Raw genomic sequence first — 16960 nt, forward strand, 5'->3', positions numbered from 1 at the left:
GGCTGCATCGGCCTTGCAATACATTTTCCTTGGCCTGCAGTGTGCTGGCATATGGAAATTAAAAAATTTTATTTTTAGAATTTCAATTTCTAAAAGTAAGGTCCATAAAAGCATTCTCTCCATTGATGATTTTTGACAGAAGACTTAGTACTTAAACAAAGCACTCTTGAGTGTGGGTTCATCAGTTCTTTAGCAAGTTACTCCATGGGGGGTAATTATGATTTAAAAATGTTTCTCATTTTGGTTTCACTATTTGAGAAAAAATATTAGCATAAAGAGTTATTTTAGCCCTGGCCGGTTTGGCTCAGCGGTTAGAGCATCGGCCTGCGGTCCGGAGAGACCCGGGTTCGGTTCCCGCTAAGGGCACGTACTTCGGTTGCAGTTTGTCCCCGGCCCTGCTTGGTCGTGCGGGTGGCAGCCACTCGATGTGTCCCTTCACGTCGATGTTTCTCTCTCTCTCTCCCTTCCTCTCTCTCCCTCCCACTCTATCTGTACAAAAAATGGAAAAATAGCCTCGGGTGAGGATAAAAAAAAAAAGAGTTATTTTATATAAGTTTCTTTTGCTCCTTCCCTAAGCCCTTCTGGGGCTGGGCTAGAACCTGGGATTAGTCTTTATTTTGCTGTGGAACCTAAGGCCACCTCTTAATTTCTCTGGTGCTGAGAGTCCTCATCTATGGGGGAACAAGATCAGATCATTTCTGAGGTTTGGCTTCTGGCTTCTTGGGGTTACAGAGCACAAGAGTGGACGACCTGGTGTAAGAGCAGTCTGCGTGTCAAGGTGAAGAAACTTGGAGTCGGGGTATCAGAAGGTCAACACTGACATGCTACCTTGGAGAAGCCTGGAGGCCTGAGGGGGGAAGCTGGAACCAGGGTAGAAGCTACAGTGATGTGTGCATTCCCACCTTCCAAACTGGCCGAATGTGGAATGTCTGTTTCAGGAGGCAGGGAGTGCTCTGTCACCGGGGATACCCATCCCAGACCCGGCAGCCACTTGCAGGGAGCAAATGGTGGACAGGCCCCTCCTGAACTTACAGATGATGGGAAGGAAGCAGGGAGCCTCTTTTCATCCACTTTTCCAAAGAGCATGCGCTAGGCCAGGGCATGCTGTGCCCACAGAAAAGTCAACGCCTTGGTTGTTTTTAAACATTGTACTTTTAAAAAAATTTTCTTAAAATATTTTTAACAGTAAAGGTCATGCTGTGTGATGGGGGACAGATGCCTTTGATGTATCCCCCTTTCGTGTCTACCTCAAAACAAGACTAAGGCATAAATTACTGGGCTTGGGCACCGGGCGTGCCTCTTGTCTGCGGCCATCATCGTCATCGGTGGTACCACTTGTCCTGTGAGCCGGCCGATCAGATACTTGTTGAAGAGGGGGTTCCCTGTACCGGCTTTATTCAGTGCATTCCAGAGAGGACCCCTCGCAGTGCCAGCTGAACCCCTTTCCTGTGCATGGTGGAGGTTATGGGAGGCTGTGTGCACAAAGGGATGGATGGCACAGGGAGGGGAGGCTCCCCCCTTTACCCTGCGCCCGGCCTGGCTCGTGCAGGGCAGGCGGCACGGGAATGCCGAGCCCTAGGATTGCGTCACCCACGCTTCCGGGTGTGCCTGGGAACGAAGCGACAGCGAGGAGGTGGGGCGTGGGGTGGGGGTCTGAGCACGGTGGGGGAGTGTGGGTGGCAGTGTGAACATAGGGGACTGCCTCCCTGTCTCTGTGTGGGCGCCCCGTATCCTGGGACCCGCTGCCTGTCCGTCACAGTCTCCATGTCCCAGAGTCTTCATCCCTGGCCCTCAGCTGTCATCTTGGAGCCCTTGGGCTTCAGTTGTTTGGGGGAGCTCCGGGGACCCATCTCCTGCCTGGGGAAGGGGCAGGCTGACTCAGGAGCCATGGGCAGCATAGGGGATGGGAAGACGGCAGAATTCAGACCTGCTGTCTCACTGGGTCTCACTGGGGGCCTGGCGTGTGCAGAGTGGGTCTGCCTTCGCAGTCTTCCTTCTCTGGGTTTCTTCTGAGGATGAGGATGATTAGACATTCCTAGCACCTTAATGGTGGGGGTAGCAAATGCCCCCATGAGCCTGGGGGAGGCTTTGGGGTGTGCCTTGGGAGGGGCCCCTTTATATCCCTAGGGATCTTTGTTGGAGTTGTCTCAGTCTCCCAGAAGGGCAGTCCCTCTTAAAACTGCCTTGAGTTCCCTTCACAGGGAGCCCAGTTTCTCAGATGAGGTCAAGTGCAAAGCGAGCTGGCACGCTCTCCGCCCCAGCTCGGCGGGCCACCGGCCTGAGCCCGCGCACCACCTGGACTTGGCCCCATCGACGCGAAGCCTCCTCAGGAGCCTCACTCCAGCGCTTTGGGGGTGGGGTCCAGGCCCGGCTCCTTCTTGCGCTTGGCACTTTTAAAGAAGCCGAGCTGTGGGGAGGCAAAGACAGGAGTCTCAGGAGTGCGCAGAGTGGACAAGGCCTAACTCCCCTCCCTGCTCTCCCTCCACTAACCCTTTTTAGGCTTCTTCCCTCAGAAGGCTTCCAGAATACCCCAGCTCACGTTGGTAAGTACCCTCAGTACCCTCCCCCAGCTCTCTTGTGGGCCTCACAATGGGTCACTTAACTGGTGAGAGGGCACTGGAACAGAGTGAAATAGAGCCTGGGTTCGGAGGCAAGAAGCCATGCTGTGTGACCCTGCCCCAGTTAACACACTTCTCTGGGCCTCCTTCACCTTATCTATAACAGAAGGAGGTTGAGACTGGGGCTTCTTGAGACTCAGAGACAGCGAAGGGCTTTGAAGTATTTGTTAACAGCCTGACTTCGTTGGGGACATTTTGTGGTTGTGTGTACTTGTTATTTTTTTTTCTTGTGAGAGGAACCCTAGCTTTCATCACGTTCTCAAAGGAACCTACAAAAGGGTGGGAGCCATAGGTTGAGTGCCCTCTGGTGGCCAATCGGCCTGCTGTGATGAGGGTTGGATGCTGTGGCAGCAGGCAAGTTCTGGGGAGGAGGCCGGGCCGGTGCCAACTCCCATGGGGAGTAGGACCTGGGGACTGGCCACAGAGCCCAGAGGCTGGAGCCCCAGGGGTGGGCCAACCATCCAGGGTATAGCTCCCCACCCCTACCCTGAGGGGGACCCTCACCTTCCACAATGCCAGGACCAGCAGGGCTAGAAGCAGGAGGCCCCCCAGTGTGCTGCCCACAATGATCCAGATGGGGATTTGCCAATCTTCTTGCTTGGAGATCTCAAACGTGATCTGCAAGGGGGAAAGGGAGACCAGGTTAATAGCATTAGTGTCCTGGGGCCTGGGTGGCAGCCTGGGGCAGGGTTGGAGCGCAGGAGACAGCTGGCCCCTGGTGGGAGAGCTGCACCCCCTTCCTTAGGGAACGATGCTAGAGGCATGATGGGAGGCACCCAGCCTGCAGAGGCCTCAGCTCTCAGCCCCTGCACAGTGGACACCTGAGTTAAGTGGTCCAGGTGATCCTGCCACCTCTTTGAGACACGTTCTGCCTCTTGTCTTCTTTGCTGCTTCCTCATCACCTCCCAAACGTCTAACAGTTGGCGCGTCCCTGTGATTCCATCCTTGGACCTTTTCTTTCTCTACAGTCACTCCCTGGTACGCCCAGGGCCAACTTACACAGTGGGCGTGGTGCCCAGGGCCCGTCGTACCTTTAGGGCCCACAAACATGATCTAATTTCTTTTAAAATTAGAAGAAATAAACGAGTATAATTTTGCCTGGATTAGTTTTGTCTTTATATGTACACAGTCATAAAATGGTAAAGATTTTTTTTACTGGAGGAAGGAGCCCCAAAGGCAGAAGTGTCCAGGGCTATGGAAGTCCCGATGCAGCCAGCCCTGGGCACACTTAGGGCTTTGACCATCTGTGCTCTGACCACTCTCACGCTTCTGCGTCTACCCCGATTCTCTGCTGAATTATAGGCTCATATCCAACTGTCTACTCGGCCTACCTGGCACCTTTAACAGGTCCCCAAACAAGCTCTTGATCCCACTCCTCACCCTCAGATCTGTTCCTTCAATGTTTTAACCTCAAAGCAAGTGGCAGCACCATCCTTCTTTGCTGTCGCTCAGGCTGGAAACCTTGTATTTGTCTCATCCCCGCATGGACTCCGACAGCAAAATCGGACTGTTTTACCTTTGAAACACCCAGAATGTGGCCACTCCTCTCACTTCCAGGGCTACTTCCTGGGTCTGAGCACCTTCCTCTCCCATTTGCAGACCGCAGGAGCCACCGAACCCCCTGATTCTGCCTCGCCTCCTACAGTGTGTCCTCGGCATAGCACCCAGAAGAAGGCAGATCTATGCTCTGCTCTGCTCAGAAACTCCAAGCCTCCTTCCCATCCCACTCGAAGTAAAAAATGGAGGGCTTGCCCTGGCCTGCAAGGGCTACACTCTCTGGCCCTGCTGACCTCGCTGACCTTGTCTCCCACGCTCCCCCCATTCTCTACTCCAGCCTCCAGCCACCCGGCCTGCAGCATGCCAGGCACACCTGCTGCAGGGCCTTTGCAGTGCTGTCCCCTCTGCTGGCATGGCTCAGAGTCTGTCAGATGTCACTTTATTGGGGAGGCTTTTCCCAATCTCCCTGTATAAAACAGCACCCCTTGAGTCTCCACCCTTATGTGCTTGCATTTTTTGGCAGACCTCATTACCACTTGATACTGTATATACAGGGGTGGGCAAAGGTCGGTTTACAGTTGTTCCTATAGAAAACAATAAAATAATGAATAATAGTACAAGAATAAACTGTCCTGAATACTCACAACTGTAAACCTACTTTTGCCTACCATGTATTTATGTTAATTACCTTTCTTCCCGCCTGGAATGTCAGGGGCTTTCTCTGATTGGTTCACTGCTCTATGCTCAGAGCCAGGAGCTGTACCCGAGCCAGAGTAGGAGCTCAGTCAACGAGCAAGCGACTGACTGAACCCTTGCCACAGCACGGTAGAGTCCCGGCTTGGCCACTGAGTCACTGTTTCACTTGAGGCAAGTCACTGCTCCTCTTCTGCCTACTCCCACAGCCTCAGTTTTCATACCGGACAACTGGGGCGGTGGGACATACCTCACACATAACACGGGAAGAGTGTTATAATGCCTGGCACATAGTTAGGGCTCAACAGATCTGCCCTGTTTGTGATGGCTATTTGTGTGTTTTCTTAAAGGCTGGCTTCCGGCCCTGGCCAGTTTGGCTCAGCGGTTAGAGCATCGGCCTGCGGTCCGGAGAGACCCGGGTTCGGTTCCCGCTAAGGGCACATACTTCGGTTGCAGTTTGTCCCCGGCCCTGGTTGGTTGTGCGGGTGGCAGCCACTCGATGTGTCCCTTCACGTCGATGTTTCTCTCTCTCTCTCCCTTCCTCTCTCTCCCTCCCACTCTATCTGTACAAAAAATGGAAAAATGTCCTAGGGTGAGGATAAAAAAAAAAAAAAAAAGAAAAAAATAAAGGCTGGCTTCCAGCCCATGCCTGTTTTGCTTTCCAGCATCTCCTGGGGTGGTACTGGGGGGGAGGGGCGTTACCCAGAATCTGATATTAAATGCTCACCTGGAGCCCAGGCTGGCAGTTTGGGGACATGGCCAGTGGAGGGCAGCAGTGTCCCATGCCTGAGATACTTCTTTTCAGAGGACTGGACTTTTCAAAGACCCAACTTCTTTTCCCAGGAGAGTACTGCACAGAGCCCCACCCCTTTCTGGGACCCTGATTCAAGCCAGTTTGATCTGGTTTTACCCAATACAAAAGGTGTCAATACTGCTGTAATTAGTAGAAGAAATAGGAAGAAAAAATATAACCACAACATACAAAAATGGCAATTAATATGCACATATCAATAATAACTTTAAATGTAAATGATTGAATGCTCCGATCAAAAGACACAGAGTAGCTGATTAGATGAGAAAGCATGACTCATATATATGTTGTTTACAAGAGACCCACCTCATAACAAAAGACTCACATAGGCTGAAAGTGAAGGGATGGAAAAAAATCTTCCAAGCAAATGAAAAGGAAAAAAAGCTGGGGTAGCAATACTCATATCTGATAAAATAGATTTCAAAATGAAGGCTATAACTAGAGACAAAGAAGGTCACTACATAATATTGAAAGGATTTATCCAACAGGAAGATACGACCTTGGTAAATATATATGCACCCAATATAGGAGCACCAGAATATATTTAAAAACTTCTGGAGAACTTCAAAGGAGAAATCAACAGCAATACAATCATAGCGGGGGATTTCAACACCCCACTGACATCACTGGACAGATCCTCTAGACAAAAAATTAACAAGGAAACAGAGACTCTAAATGATGCACTAGATCAAATGGATTTAATAGATATCTACAGAGAATTACACCCCAAAACTGCAGAATTCACATTCTTCTCAAGTGCACATGGGACATTCTCAAAGATAGACCACATGTTAGGACACAAACTAAGTCTCTACAAGTTCAAAAAGATTGAAATATCAAGCATCTTTTCAGATCACAATGGAATGAAACTAGAAATCAATTAAATCAAAAACATGCAAAGACATTTGAACACATGGAGGCTAAATAGCATGTTATTAAACAATAAATGGGTTACCAAGGAGATCAAGGAAGAAATTAAAAACTTCCTGGAAACCAATGAAAATGAACACACAGCAACACAAAATCTATGGGACACAGCAACAGCAGTCCTGAGAGGGAAGTTCATAGCACTACAGGCCTACCTCAACAAACAAGAAATATTTATAATTGACTATCTAACCTCACAACTTAAAGAACTAGAAAGCATACCAAAAGAAAACCCCAGAGCAAGTAGAAGGAAAGAAATAGTAAAGATCAGGGCAGAAATAAACGACATAGAGCCCTGGCTAGTTTGGCTCAGCGGTTAGAGCGTCGACCTGTGGTCCTGAGAGACCCGGGTTTGGTTCTCGCTAAGGGCGCGTACCTCAGTTGCAGTTTGTCCCCGGCCCTGGTTGGTCGTGCGGGTGGCAGCCACTCGATGTGTCCCTTTCACATCGATGTTTCTCTCTCTCTCTCTCTGTTCCTCTCTCTCCCTCCCACTCTACCTGAACAAAAAAATGGGAAAATGTCCTTGGGTGAGGATAAAAAAAAAAAAAAAAAAAAAAGAAAGAAACAACATAGAGACCAAAAATACAATTCAAAAGATCAATGAAACAAAGAGCTGGTTCTTTGAAAAGATAAACAAGATTGATGGACCCTTAGTTAGACTCACCAAGAACAGAGAGAGGACCCAAATAAACAAAATCAGAAACAAAACAGGAGAAGTAACAACTGACACCACAGAAATACAAAGGGTTGTTAAATACTATGAACAACTATAAAGCAACAAATTGGACAATCTAAGTGAAATGGACAAATTTCTAGAAACACATAATCTCCCAAAACTGAACCAGGAAGAGATAGAAAACTTGAACAGACCAATAACAACTAAGGAAATTGAAGATGTAATCAAGACTCTCCCAGCAAACAAAAGCTCGGGCCCAGATGGCTTCACGGGGGAGTTTTACCAAACATTCAAAGAAGAACTAATACCCATTCTCCTCAAACACTTCCAAAAAATTCAAGAAGGAAGACTTCAAAAGTCGTTTTATGAGGTCAGTATAATTCTAATTCCAAACCAGATAAAGACACTATAAAGAAAGAAAACTTCAGGCCAATATCCCTGATGAACACAGATGCCAAAATCCTTAACAAAATATGAGCAAATCGGATCCAGCAATACATTAAAACAATTATTCACTATGATCAAGTGGGATTCATCCCAGGGATGTAAGGCTGGTACAATATTTGCAAGTCAATTAATGTGATACACCACATAAACAAAATAAAAGATAAAAACCATATGATCATATCAATAGATGCTGAAAAAGCATTCGACAAAATCCAGCACCTGTTTTTGATAAAAATGCTCAGCAGTGTGGGAAAAGAGGGATCATATCCCAACATAATAAAGGCCACATATGAAAAACCTACAGCCAACATCATACTCAATGGGCAAAAACTAAAAGCATTTCCCTTAAGAACTGGAACAAGACAGGGATGCTCACTTTCGTGACTTTTATTTAACATAGTACTGGAAGTCTTAGCCACAGCAATTAGACATGAAGAAAAAATAAAACAGATCCAAATTGGAAAGGAGGAAGTGAAACTGTCATTATTTGTAGATGACATGATATTGTACACAGAAAACCCTAAAGACTCCATAAAAAATCTACTAGATTTAATAAACGAATTTGGCAAAGTAGTAGGATACAAAATTAACATCAAGAAATCGATGGCATTCTTTAAAAAAAAATGTTTTTTTCTTTATTGATTTTAGAGAGAGATGAAGGGAGAGGGAGAGATAGATAGAAACATTGATGAAAGAGAACATTGATTGGCAGCCTCCTGCAGGCCCCCCACAGGGGATTTGGCCCACAACCTGGGCATGTGCCTTGACTGGGAACTGAACTGGTGACCTCTTGGTGCATGGGTAAATGTTCAACCACTGAGCCACACTAGCCAGGCTGACAGCATTCTTATATACCAATGATGAACTCACAGAAAGAGAAACTGAGAAAACAATCCCATTTACCATTGCAGCAAAAAATTAAGATACCTAGGAATAAACTTAACCAAAGAAGTAAAGGATCTATTTGCAGAAAACTACAGGACATTGAAAAAAAGAAATAAAGGAAGATATAACAAAGTGGAAGCACAAACCTTGTTCATGGATTGGAAGAATTAACATCATTAAAATGTCCAAACTACCTAAAACAATCTATAGATTTGATGCAATCCTCGTTAAAATACCAACAGCCCTGGCTGGTTTGGCTCAGCAGTTAGAGCATCGGCCTGCGGACCAGAGAGGCCTGGATTTGGTTCCCACTAAGGGCACGTACCTCAGTTGCAGTTTGTCCCCAGCCCTGGTTGGGGTCGTGTGAGTGACAACCACTTGATGTGTCTCTCTCACATCGATGGTTCTCTCTCTCTTCCTCCCTATTTCCCTCCCGCTCAATCTGAAGATAAATGAAAAAATGTCCTTGGGTGAAGATAAAAAACAAAACAAAACAAATAAAATGCCAATGACATATTTCACAGAACTAGAACAAATACTTCAAAAGTTTATATGGAACCAAAAAAGACCCTGAATAACCACAATAATCTTTTTTTTATTTATTTTTATTTTTTTTTATCCTCACCGAGGACATTTTTTTGTTCAGGTAGAGTGGGAGGGAGAGAGAGGAAGAGAGAGAGAGAGAGAGAAACATCGATGTGAAAGGGACACATCGAGTGGCTGCCACCCGCACGACCGACCAGGGCCGGGGACAAACTGCAACCAAGGTACATGCCCTTAGCGGGAACCGAACCCGGGTCTCTCGGGACCGCAGGCTGACGCTCTAACCGCTGAGCCAAACCGGCCAGGGCACCACAATAATCTTGAAAGAAGAACAAAGTAGGAGGGATCACAATGCCAGATATCAGGTTATACTACAAAGCCACTGTAATCAAAATAGCCTGGTACTGGCACAGGAACAGGCATACAGATCAATGGAACAGAACAGAGAACCCGGAAATTGACCCAAGACATTATGCTCAATTAATATTTGACGAAGGTGACAAGAGCATACAATGGAATAAAGACAGTCTCTTCAATAAATGATGTTGGGAAAATTGGACAGCTACATGCAAAAAAAATGAAACTAGACCACCAACTTACACCATACACAAGAATTAACTCAAAATGGATAAAAGACTTAAATGTTACTTGTGAATCCATAAAAATCCTACAAGAAAATGTAGGCAACAAAATTTCAGACATCATATGCAGCAGAATTTTCACTGATACAACGCCTAAGGCAAGAGAAACAAAGGAAAAAATGAACACATGGGATTACATCAAACTAAAAAGCTTCCGCACAGCAAAAGAAACAAGCATCAAAATGGAAAGGGAACCCATTATATGGGAGAGTATCATTGCCAATGATACATCAGATAAAGAGTTAATTTCCAAAATATATAGAGTGCTCATGCAACTCAACAAAAGGAAGACAAAGAACCCAATTAAAAAATGGGCAGAGGACCTAAATAGACACCTCTCCAAAAAGGACATACAAATGGCTAAGAGACATATGAATAAATGCTCAACCTCACTAATTATCAGAGAGATGCAAATTAAAACAACTATGAGGTATCACCTCACACCTGTCAGAATGGCCGCCATCAACAAATCATCAAACAAGTGCTGGCGAGGGTGTGGAGAAAAGGGGACTCTAGTACATTGCTGGTGGGAATGCAGACTGGTGCAGCCACTATGGAAAACAATATGGTGTTTCCTCAAAAAATTAAAAATTGATCTGCCATTTGACCCAGTGATCTAACTTCTAGGAATATATCTTAAGAAGCCTGAAACACCAATCTGAAAGAATATATGTACCCCCATGTTCATAGCAGCACTATTTACACTAGCTAAGTCGGAAATAGCCCAAGGTGCCCATCAATAGATGAGTGGATAAAAAAGCTGTGGTACATATACACAATGGAATACTATGCAGCTGTAAGAAAGATCTCTTATCCTTTGAGACAACATGGAGGGACCTGGAGAGTATTATGTTAAGCGAAATAAGCCAATCAGAGAAGGACAAATACCACACGATCTCACTTATTTGTGGAATATAATGAACAAAATAAGCTGATGAAGAAAATAGACCCAGACATAGAAAGGCGTTCGGTTCAGAATGACAAACCTCAGAGGAGAGGAGTGGGGGGATGGGAGAGATGAGATAAACCAAAGAACTTATATGCATGTATGAGTAACCAATGGACATAACTAATGGACATGGGTGGGAGGGCAGGATGGAGAGGAGGGTGTCTAGGGGGGGAAAGGAGAAACATCTGTTACAAAAGTAAATTAAAAAACAACAACAACAAAAAGTGTCAATACTAAGACATGTTGCATCCCTTGGCCTTCACCAATTCAGTTCATGCCAGACTTCTAAGCACAGGTCACATGCATTTCCTTAGATTTTAGGTGAGAATGGATGGGGAGAACAGGAGTGGGATGGTCACTCTAGGCTCCCAGCCTGCCCAAGACACAGCCTCACTGCTCTGGAGCCAACGAGCCACCTGAGGCAGGCAGCCTTGGGCTCTAGTTTCAGTTTCCTGGAGTATGAAACGTGCAGCTTCTCTTCCTTCCTCTGCCCAATGGGGCTGTTGTGGCGCAGAGCCTGGGGCCCCTGAGGCACTGGACAAATGCCTCCTTCTGGCCCCCTGTCCACTTTTGCCCCCACAGGCCTGTTTGTTTGCTTTTTTCTCTCCTCTGACGCTGCACTAACTGCCGGCAGGTCTACCCATCTCTCTCCTGCAGAAACACACAGCAGAGGGTGTAGGAAAACTGTAGGGCGTGGGAAAGCTGGCCTTGCTCAAGCCCAGGTCTGCAGGGCCCCCAGGGGCTCACCTGGCGGCTGGGATCCTCTTCTCGGAAGATGAACGGACTGTGGAACTGCCTCTGCAAGGCTGCGTGGACCGTGATTTTCATCAACTTGTACTTGAGCTGTATAATCAGAGGCCTTGTCAGAAGCTGGCCCCACCTCAGTTGGGAGACTCTCCAGCACCCACCTTCTTCCCTTTATTCCTGCCAGCCTAGCCTAGGTGCTCTGCTTACCGCTTTTAGGGACCGCAGCCACAGGTTTCCCAGCAGACGGAAATTGATTTCCTGGTTGGGGGCCAGCCTCACGTTGCAGTTGATGGAGACTACGTCAGAGTTGCTGTGATTCTGAAAGAGAAGGTGGATCTCAGGGGCGAGCAGCCAGGCTCTAGTGGAGAAGGGGGGCAGAAACCGAGCTATGACCTGAGAAAGTGAGCAGGGGCTTGGGTCACCGGAGAGATGGCTCAGCTGCACTGCTGGACCAACTGGGGTTCTGCTCTTGGGGGAGGAGGGGCAGAGGACAGGGGTAAGGAGAGAGGTGGAGGTGGGGGACACATGGGCTGGGCTGCCAGGGTGGCTGGAGGGCAAGGTAAGGATGGCATAGCTAATGCTCCATTTGAAGTTGTGCATAATAATTGGGTGTGTTCCAGTAATGAAATTTTGGTTCAGTGTTAGGGAACCTATGAATGCCATCACCATGCAAACAGATTAAAGGAAAACGTGAGATGATTACTGTAACAGATGCAGAAAAAGCATTTTAGGAAATCCAACTTCAGTTTATGATAGAAATTCCTGGGGAACTTCCTAAATCCAATAAAGCAGTGGTTTTCAACCTGTGGGTCGTGACCCCTTTGGGGTCGAACAACCCTTTCACAGGGGTCGCCTAAGACATAGCAGTAGCAAAATTACAATTATGAAGTAGCCACAAAAATAATTTTATGGCTGGGGGTCACCACAACGTAAGGAACTGTATTAAAGGGTCACAGCATTAGGAAGGTTGAGAACCACAGCAATAAAGGGTATTTATAAAAACCTACAGCAAGTATAATATTTAATAATGAAAAATTAAAAGCAATTCCTTTAAAATCAGGATCAAGACAAGACTGTGGTCATTTCTATTTACCATTACCCTGGAGGTCCTAGCCAGAGCAAAAAGACAAGAAAAACAATTTATAAGGATTGAATGGTAAAGCTAAGCTATTATTACCAGCAGATGATATTGCCTTAATAGGAAACTCAAACAAATCATCAAATAATTAGATTAAAGTTATTGTTTCACTCTTTTACAACCACCTCAACCCTACCCAAGCCCAAATCTTCAGTAAAATGCATTACATTAAACAAATGCTTTGTGTAAAGCACTTGTTTGGGGAAATCAAACTAAAACAGCTGAGATTTTTGTCTGGGGAAGGAATAGTGAAAACATGGACAGGAATAGGTATCTGGGGACAGAGGCAGCTGTGAGAACATAAACCTGTCTTAGGGAGTCGAAGCTGGGCTGCCTTTCATTTCTGGGGGCAGGGAGCCCCAGCTGATATGGTCAGTGTCTGCAATACAAGTCATGCGCGTTCCGCCCTCCCCTAGCGATGCTGCATCTGGCTCCCTCCCCTTTCCCCTGCTTATCTGTATCCTGAGGCTCTTTTAGGCTCAGGAGCAAGGCCTCTAGCCCTGTTCTTTTTTTTTTTACCTTTTGATCCCCTTCATCCATCCACCCACCCACCCCCTGCTTCTGGATACCACCAATCTGTTCTCTGTATCGATAAGCTTGATTTTTTTTTAAGATTCCACATATAAGTGGGATCATACAGTATTTGTCTTACTCTGTTTGACTTATTTCACTTAATACCCTCAAGGTCCATCTGTATTGTCACAAATGGTAAGATTTTTTTCTTTTTTATGCTGAATAATATTCTGTTGCATATATATATGTATATGTGTGTGTGTGTGTGTGTGTATGTGTATATATGTGTGTGTGTGTATATCACAATTTCTTTATCCGTCAATGGATACCTAGGTTGTTTCCATATCTTGGCTGTGGTAATAACACTGCAGTGAACATGGGGGTGCAGATATCTTTTCAAGTTAGTGTTTCCATTTTCTCTCACTGTTTTTTTACTCGAGTTTGTCTGTTCCTGTTGTCATTCTCTTGACACGTATCACAGGCTTGTCCCCTGGCCTCTTAGGCACTGAGAGATGGTGAGCTCGCTAAGGGCAAGAAGTATCTTTCCCTGACTCTGTTCCCTCTCGGCTTGAGGCTGGGCGTATGGGTGCTCAGCAAACTCATTGACAGACTATGGGACAAGGAGAGAAACATTCCCTGGAGCCTGGGCAGCGGTCTTCTTCCTCCCACCCGCGGCCCTCGGTTCCGGGGACACTCACCAGCAGTGGGGCACGACTCAGGTCTTCCTCCATCGGGGAATGCCGGTACTCAGTGCTGTTTCCCCAAACGTTACAGGATGTGTTCACCTGCATGAGGAACACACAGCCAGCTTCTCAATCGGCGTCGCCAAACTCAGCCTCTGGGATGTTCCTTACTCCCCCTCTTCCAGAGAGGCCCGGCTGGGCTTGGTTTTGGGATAAGGAGCTGGGTCTGAGGACTTGGGGCACACCTAGGGGTATGTCTGCCTCCTTCCGGATCCCTCCCCTTGGCCAGCTCCTGCGGGCAGCGGTACCTGGTCGGCAAGGAAGTCCCTCAGCATGAGCAGGCGGTTGCCGCCCCTGGTGGCGATGGGCACGGTGATCTTCATCATCACCCCGTGGACGGGGAACAAGCCCAAGTTTTGGATCTGTGGCCGAGAGGGAGGGTGTCAGTGCCCCAGCAGCAGTGGGGGAGGGGAGGTGGAGGACAAGGTCCATAGGGGCCAACCAGCCCCTGGGGGCTGCAATCCTCCAGCCAGGCTTGGGAAACAGGCCCCCTCAGCATCCTGGCATTTTTGCTGTGGAAGCTTTGAGGCTCTGCCAAGTTACCCCAGGGCTGCAGGGATCCTGAAAGGGGTAGGCTCCTGCAGGCTAAGGACAAGTGGGGGGCATAACCGGAGAGCAAGGGCCACTTCCATTTCCAACGCCTCTCGGCTCTGGGGAGTTTTGTTGCCTGGCACTGGGGCAGCCACCCTGGGGGTGGAGATGGCAACAGCAATTAATTTATTATGAGAGATAATCATTAATGAATGAAGGATATAAATAAACAGTTCACATTCTGGCTGTGACACCTTTGGTATTAGAGCCGCAGTGGCAACAAGGAAGGCTCTGGAATCAGAGAGACTGGGAATATAACCTGGGGCTGTTATCACGGATGAGCTGTGTGGTCTTGGGCAGGTTACACCTCGTGGATGAGCCGCCCAGGTCGCAGGGAGCCTGACACGCAGTTTCCGGCCTGCCGCTGGCTCCCACACAGCAGTGCAGGAGGGGGGATGGCAGGGCTCACTGTGGAGACACTGCTAAGCTGCTCCTCCCTCTCCCTCTCCCTCCTTCCCCAGTGACAGGAAGAAGCGTTTCCCAGGCTCCCTTACAGCTAAATCCCAACCTTCTGGACAATGAGAGGTAACTGGACGTGAGGGACTGCCGAGGAGTCCTTTCCTGCCCTTAGTCCCTCCCTGCTTCCTGCGGACTGGAATGAGAACGTGATGGCTCGGGCCGCAGCCTTCTTGGACTGTGAGGTGACCTTGAGGCTGATAACTGCATGTTGAGGATGGTGGAACATAAAGGCAGGAGATCCAGTCACTCCTGGATGACTCCGTGAAGCTGCCGATTCTGGACTTCTTGTGTGGGAGAGAATAATCCCTGGTGTGTTTAGACCACTGCTTTTATAATTTAAAAAAACATCATGTGCAGCCACATCTAATTTTCACTGATACGTTGTCTCAGACCAGCCTTGTTATATTCCACATGAGGACTGCGAGGTCCAGAGGGGAAGTGACTTCCCTAAAGTCATCCAGTGAGTGGGTGGCAGGGGTAAGGTGACCCTGAGCACTAGCAATGATTTCAGAGTCCTCCCCTCCCAAATGGGGGACCCTCAGCTCCTGCCCTTCACTCTGCCCGGCTCCCCTCCAGCCCCACCTTGAAAATGCAGTTGAAGGGAGGCCCGATGCCATCATAACTCTCCAGTGAGCTATTGGGCTTGACCTCGTAGTGGCTCAGACTGCTGCTCCTGCAGGGACAGAGGACAGGGCCGCCGTGAGCTCAGTGTTGGCTAGATGGATAAATGAAGGAGAAAGGGTGTGGGCGTGGGACTGTCTTCCCCAGGCCACAGGAAAAGAGGTTTCCTCTGTGTCCACTGGGAGCGCTGTGTCGGGAAGGATTCCGAGGCTCCGCAGGAAGAAATGCTGACATCCATCAGCGGTGTCGCCTGGTGTGGGATGGGCGTGAGCCAGAAGTGCCAGTTACTTGCCATCCCTGCCCTAGCCTCTCAGCCCGGGGGCGTGGCCTCTTTGGAGCATGAACTTGCCTACGATGCACCATTCCAGCCTCTAGCGGTGCTCGGGAGAGGCCTGGGCTTCCTGTGTGTTTGCTACTCTGTCCAGACGTCTCCGTCTGCCTGGGAGCTCGCAGAGGACAGCCTGGGGGCCAGTGGCACACCCAGGGGTGTGGGCAACGTGGGCAGCCTGCCTAGGGAGGAGCATTTCTCACTGACACTGTTTAGAATTGCTGGGGCAAGGTGGTAATGACAAACAGAAGCACTTGGGAGGTTTTATGACTATTTTAAAAATTCTCCACAGATCATGCCTTACTTGTTGCCTGCGACTGGGGTGGATCCCTCCTGCTGCCCCGGTCCTCCCCATTTGTCCCCGCAGAGAGATCCCCAGGGCCAGGTCTGTGTCTCCTCCTTCCTCTGTCTGATACCATCTCCCCAGGGCTGAGGGAGCTGTGCTCCCTGACTGCTCAGGGACACACTTGGCTCCTTGTCATATTCCCTCAGCACTGGGGCCTGGCTCCTGGGACCTCTGGCCCTGCCAGGCGCCCCCCTCCCTTAGGCCTCACTCCTCCCATAACTCCCCTAGCCTGGGGCCCTGGGGTGCCAGCCCACCTGGTGAAGAGGATGTCGGCCTCATATTTGAGGTGGAAGCGCAGGAGGGCCATGTTGTCTTCCTTGGTGCTCTCCTCCTCGTCACTGTCACTGCAAGGAGGGCCAGCCAGGGTCAGGACGGAGCCTGCCTCCCTCTACCCAGTGTCCCCAGCACACGGACTGGCTCACTGCAGCCGGAGGGGTCCACGTCAGGCAGAGGCACCCCGGCCCTCCAGGGCTCACGGGCACTGCAACAGCCATCAGGGAACCTGAAGTACCTCCCAGGAGAGGAAGGGCTGGGGTTGCCGGGGAACTGGTGACATCGGCTTTTCTTTTCTCTTTAAAAAATACTGGTTAAGAATATTCCATGGTTTTCAGGTGTACAATACATCATCTGTATGTTGTATTGTGTGTTCGCCACCCCAAGTCAAGTCTCCTCCTTTACCCTCTTCTCCCTCCTCTGCCTTTCTTCTTTTCTTTTCTGAAGAGAAAAGTTGTGCATGAAGGGAGAGGTAGAGGGAGGAAGATGCTTGGGAGAGAGCCAGGGGGCACAA

General features: G+C 48.5%; 1 protein-coding gene across 1 annotated transcript in view; it reads right to left on the reverse strand.

The window, feature by feature from the left end:
• Positions 1 to 2034: 2034 nt before the first annotated feature.
• The window catches only part of ITGA11 (integrin subunit alpha 11), a 122602-nt gene continuing 107676 nt past the window's right edge, over positions 2035 to 16960 (reverse strand). Inside the window, exons 23-30 of the mRNA XM_036269899.1 lie at positions 16428 to 16517; positions 15461 to 15551; positions 14077 to 14190; positions 13784 to 13870; positions 11642 to 11752; positions 11435 to 11530; positions 3123 to 3236; positions 2035 to 2407 (exon numbers count right to left, since the gene is read on the reverse strand). Of these exons, the coding sequence (XP_036125792.1) occupies positions 2336 to 2407; positions 3123 to 3236; positions 11435 to 11530; positions 11642 to 11752; positions 13784 to 13870; positions 14077 to 14190; positions 15461 to 15551; positions 16428 to 16517 (775 nt within the window). The 3' untranslated portion in view covers positions 2035 to 2335. The remainder of the gene's footprint in view (positions 2408 to 3122; positions 3237 to 11434; positions 11531 to 11641; positions 11753 to 13783; positions 13871 to 14076; positions 14191 to 15460; positions 15552 to 16427; positions 16518 to 16960) is intronic.

This window comes from Molossus molossus, unplaced genomic scaffold (genome assembly GCF_014108415.1).
Source record: "Molossus molossus isolate mMolMol1 unplaced genomic scaffold, mMolMol1.p scaffold_m16_p_1, whole genome shotgun sequence".
In the NCBI taxonomy this organism is placed as follows: Eukaryota; Metazoa; Chordata; class Mammalia; order Chiroptera; family Molossidae; genus Molossus; species Molossus molossus.